General features: G+C 54.5%; 1 protein-coding gene across 1 annotated transcript in view; it reads right to left on the bottom strand.

Annotated features, from left to right (window-relative positions):
* PRDM10 (PR/SET domain 10) overlaps positions 1-5,256 on the bottom strand; it is a gene marked incomplete in the record, with an annotated part of 96,385 nt that overhangs the window by 3,356 nt on the left and 87,773 nt on the right. The window contains 2 exon segments of the mRNA XM_014588650.2: positions 5-117; positions 3,144-3,280. Of these exon segments, the coding sequence (XP_014444136.1) occupies positions 5-117; positions 3,144-3,280 (250 nt within the window).

Genomic DNA, 5,256 nt, shown 5'->3' with positions numbered 1-5,256 from the left:
CGGCTGCGGGGCCAGGGCGTCCCCGTGCGCAGACGGCTGGACCTGGACCCCAGCCGGCAGGGCCGAGGCTTGCTTCTCTTCCAGCTCAGGCTGACTCTCCGACAGCACGTAGTGACCCTGGGGCGGGAAGAACAGGGTCTGTGAAACCTGGGTCTCCTACGATGGCTGCACCGCTGGGGACATGAAGGGTGACTGCCAGGTCGGGTGGGAGACACAGGGACGCAGATGATGGGGCACGATTACAGACAGTTAAGAGGAGTCAGGTCTAGTGCTGTCGAAGACGGCTGGGAGACTGGGTAACCACGACCTACGTACACCTCGAGTGGCTAAGAGAGGGTGTGGGTGTCGCCAGCACAAAGCACTAACAAGGGACTGAGCGGATAGGCATGCTGGTCACCCCAGTTAGTCACCCACAATACTCAGGGACCACAAAGTCACATGGAGCCCTGCAAATATATACGATTACTATCTGTTAACTAAAAACGTATTTAGGGCCCGCACGTGGTGTGAGGTTGAGGAGCTGGTTCCTACATGGCCAACTTCCTGGTCTGAGCCCAGATCCAGCAGCTTGTAAATCATGCCGGTGCATGTGCAGCATGCCCGATCCAAAGAGGAGAGTGGAGGAGAAGGGACTGAGGCGTGCTCAGCCCCTGGTGCGGGGCTGTCATTTCTCACTTCCCCTCTGTCTCTTTATCTCTCTCTGGTAAGCACATGTGCCCTGTGGCAAAAACTTAAAAACAAAAAAAAACCAATGGTTTAGAAGGAAAAAAAAAAATTAAAGGCCTAAAAGGAAGGTAGGGAGCAATCGTGGGGGAGAGGTACGTAAAGAAAGATATACAGGGGGACCCCGAAGAGGTCTCTAGGAGAGATGCTTCCCAAAGTCCTTTTCTTTTTTTTAAGAATTGTTTTATTTATTTATTCATTTTTAATTTGACCAGAGAGAGACAGAGGAAATGGGAGAGCAAGTCGCCAGATCTAGGACTCGAACTATGGTCGGCCATGTGGGAGCCCAGCACCCTTAACCACCACACTGCCTGCCGCCCCCACTTCCCTAAGTCCCTCTGAGAGGACAGATGATTGACAGGTGGGCCTGAGAGGGCCCACAGAGCCCCGGAAGTGTGCCTGGGCTTTGCACGTCCGTTTACTCGGGCAGGGCAGGGAAGCACCCTTGGCCTCAGTCAGGTTCTAAAGGAGTTTCTGGGCTCAGGACGGTAGAGAGCCAGCGGGTCGTGTGGGGCAGGCCCCACGAGACTCCCTGTCCACGGGCGCTGTGGCGTCACTGCAGTTCATGGCTTCACCTCGGGTGTTAGCCTCTCCCTGGTCCAGTTAACGTGCCCTCAGTGTGCTGGGACAAGGGTGAGCTCCCAGCATGCTTAAACATAAGCAGGCACCCCAAGAAGCGGCCCAGCATCCCCAGCCACGTAAGGCTGCTTTTCTTCTTTCCCCTTCCCCGACTTCATTAGGGTGAAAATTGACAAATGAAAGCTATATATATTAGGCTGTCGGAAAAAGTCATGACATATTCTTCTATGCAGAATTAGTCATCTAAGAGGACTTCCCTTAATTTAAACGTCTGTATCTGGGGCGGGCCAGTGTGGTAGCTGAGGCAACAGGGTCCCACACAGCCAGCCGCGAGGTTCAAGGGCTGGACCCAGCAGCTTGAAAAACACACAGGGTACGTGTAGGTGCATGCCCAAAATCTTGAAAGAAGAAGTGGAGGAGAAGGGGCTGTGCCGTGCCCTCCCCCCACAAGCACTGTAGCACTCTCTCTCTCTCCCCTCCAGCGAGCACATGCATACTCTAGTAAATTTTAATAATTAAAATTTCTTAAAAATGTATTACTCTGGAGCCAGTCCCCTAGCCTGGTAAATAAGGAGCTGGACCCCACATGTCAACCATGGTTCAAATCCCAGCCCCGGAAGTCTGAAAAAAAAGCCAGGCACGTGTGTGTGCGTCCCCAGAACCCTGACAGGATGGGAGAACGGAGGACTGCGATGTGCCCACGCCCACCGGGGCACTCTGTGCTCTCTCCCTCTCTCTCTCACTCTCGGGCAAATGCACACATACTCTAACAATTTATAAACAAATTAGGTGACCGGGTATTCTGTCTTCTGGTAACTTAGAGGTGGGCCAGAAAAACTGGTGCAGATCAAGAAGAGGAGAGTGTGGCCCCCACGGCACCTGTAGTTAGGTACAGGGAAGTCAGGGACAGGACGTGGCCCCCACGGCACCTGCAGTCAGGGACAGGGAACTCAGGGCCAGGACATGGCCCGATGGCACCTGCAGTCAGGGACAGGGAACTCAGGGCTAGGGCGTGGCCTCCATGGCACCTACAGTCAGGGACAGGGAACTCAAGGCCATGTGTTTGCACCTGGGGTGGGGCAAACTATTGCCTCTTTTTTCCTTTTAGAGAGATTTTTGCTATAAGGTGCGTGAGCTCGCTGGAGAGACAGAGAGCTACAGAGAGACAGCGAGCAGTCACCTCCCAGGGTTGGCCATGCTGCAATCCCTTCTCCTCCGTTCTCCTCCTGGGATCTTGGGCACACACGCACATGCGCCCAGCATGAGTTTTAAGCCACCGGGTCCGGGACGCGAACCACAGATGATTACATGGGAGTCCAGTAATGTAACCGTTATGCCATCTGCCGGCCCCAGGGGTGAACTATCTGAAATAGCTCCCTAATCGATTCATCATATTACCCTTTCCCAGCTACTTGAAGACCAATAGTCCTGAGGACTCATAAGCTCTAAAACCCACATAAATCACTGACCAAATGGATGGACTCAGGAGGTCCGTTAGGACCATTAATATCCTGCATAGACATTTACTGAGCATCTGCTGCATCCTAGCCCCCTGGGCACTGAGGACAAAGTGGTAAAAACAAGCGCAGCTGGGACTGGCAGGCGGTGTCTGCTGAGGGGTGGACTCCCACATGTCGCCCACGGACAAGCCCTCGACCCAGCAGTCCGGAAATCACAACAAATGTAATAGATAGGTAAATAAATAGTTAAAAAAAAATCCGCTTTCAAGGAGTTCATGATCTACTGTAAAAACAGAAGCCTGTCATTATGAACTGAGTGTGACCGCCGTTGGGTACACAGCACGGCGCCCCAGGAGAGACCCGAGCGAGTGTGCAGCTTACCGACGCGACTGCCTTCACCTGGCCGGCAGTGACAGGGGTGGCCACTCCGCTGTCCGTGATCACAAACTGACCCGGGGGAAGTGTCATCATTTGAATCTCAGAAGCTGAAAAACAGGAAATAGCCACAGTGCAGTGGGCTTAGACTTTAGAACGGGTCCTAGAGACAAGGCCTCAACCAGCAGCCACATGCTCCTGAGACTTCCCACGCACCTGCAGGAGTCACGATGGCGTGTTCCATTTTTCTCCTTTTTAAAGTTTATTTCTTTATTTCTTCAATGACAGAGAGAGACAGGTACCCTGAACAGAAGCCCTCAGGCCACCATGCACCCCGAGTCTCAGGCAGCCGGGGCCAGGGCAGCGCGTGCCCCAGTGGGCCCTCCCGAGGGTCAGCTGCAGCGCCGCTGGGCACCACTGCCCTGATGTACCGTCCTGAACCCCGGGAGCATCTCTGGTAGGAGCTGACCGTACGAGGAGGCTGCCCACTGCCAGGGGCCGTCAGCCCACCCTCCCTCGGCATGGCTTGTGAGTAGCCACGACGAAGTCCACAACTTTTTAAACCATGAAAGACATGAAGATTTACCTCTGAGCTCAAAGTCTCCTGCCATACATTCAGAGGAGGATTTGTGCGGCACACATATCAAAGTTGCCCGGCAACCGCAGTCAATAAACGTGGGTTTTATTTCATGTTTTACTCGTTACTAAAGCAAACCAAGGTCAGGGCTGGCTCTAGCGCACAGCAGTAATGGCCTGCTCAGGAGCAGTCGATCCCACCAGCAACCGTGGTTCAAATCCCCAGCCCGGTCAGGCTGGACTACACCGGGCCCTCTCACGAGTGCTGAAGGTCCAACAGGCTGGCAGCCCGGAGGAAGGGCTGCCCCATGAGCAGACCCGTGTAGGGTCTCTCTAGCATGTGCACACATACCCTCTCCTGAATAAAGAAACAAATTTTAAAAAACAGTTCACCCCAGCTCCCTGTCGATCATCTTTCTACAAAAAGAAGCGAGAATCCTTGGGGAAGTGCCTGATTCCAGAGCTGGGCAGAGACCCACAGGGCAGCCTGGGACAGCGTGTCTTGCGGAGACCTGGTGACCTGAGGCTGCAGGGTGGTGTGGGGGGATGCTGGAGCAGCTCGAAGAGGGTCCTGCTGCCCAGAGACGGGGTCGCCCGAGCATCGGTAAGGACAGCAACTGCACTGGGCTGAGACGCGGCCTGGCGGGACCTACACGGACGAGGCGGCCCCGGCCCCCAGCCGCCCACTCTCTGTGTTGGAGACTGGACTTATCCTGCCTCCCTGTACACACTGTGCCTCGGAATGACCCGGTGCCCCAGGTGGCCCTTCCTTCTTCATAGACGTTTCCAACCAGTGCACGGGCACGCGGCGGCAGGGGAAAGCACGGTGCCCTGCCTCGCTGGCCCAGGCTGGAAACTTCTGGGGTCCTCCCCCTGCGGACACAGGCACATGTGTAACCCTGCCGGGTTAAGGCTGGGAGTGGTCAGGGTCAGGACCTTGTGGAGGGTGCTGTCTCTGTCTCCCAGCTCTCTCGCTCATGGAAGAGATAAATCAACAAACATTTTAGAAGATGAGCAGGAATAACAAAATGAGAATATCACAACTCTGCAAGTCCTAAATGAAATACCGGAGGGGCCAGCATGTAGTATAGTGGGTGGGGTGCTGGGCTCCCATGTGGCCAACCACGGTTCCAGTCTAGGACCTGGTGCCTTCAAAATCACGCCAGTATGTGTGCCCCAACCAGGAGGAGAATGGCAGAGAAGGGACTGTGGTATGGCCATTCCCTCAAGGGGTGATTTCTCACTTTCCCTCTCTCTATCTCTCTCCAGTGAGTGTATGCCCTATGGCAAAAAAAATAAAATGAAAGGAATAGAAAAGAAAGAGCAATACTGGAGCTAAGGAACACCCATCGCTAGCTCCCAACCTCACAGAACGAGACAGAAGGTTCCGTGCCTCCTGGAGGAAGCACACACAGCCGCTGTGAGGAACCTAGGGGTGGGGAGCGGAACCCGAACCTAAGTTAGCCTCTGGCCCTGACTGCCAGTCTAAGGGATAAAAGGACAGAGCCCGTGAAATGTGGGGTGCCCCCATCACAAACAGGAA

Source organism: Tupaia chinensis, unplaced genomic scaffold, assembly GCF_000334495.1.
Source record: "Tupaia chinensis unplaced genomic scaffold, TupChi_1.0 Scaffold000292_1, whole genome shotgun sequence".
Taxonomy (NCBI): Eukaryota; Metazoa; Chordata; class Mammalia; order Scandentia; family Tupaiidae; genus Tupaia; species Tupaia belangeri.
This window is presented reverse-complemented; position numbering and strand designations above follow the sequence as displayed.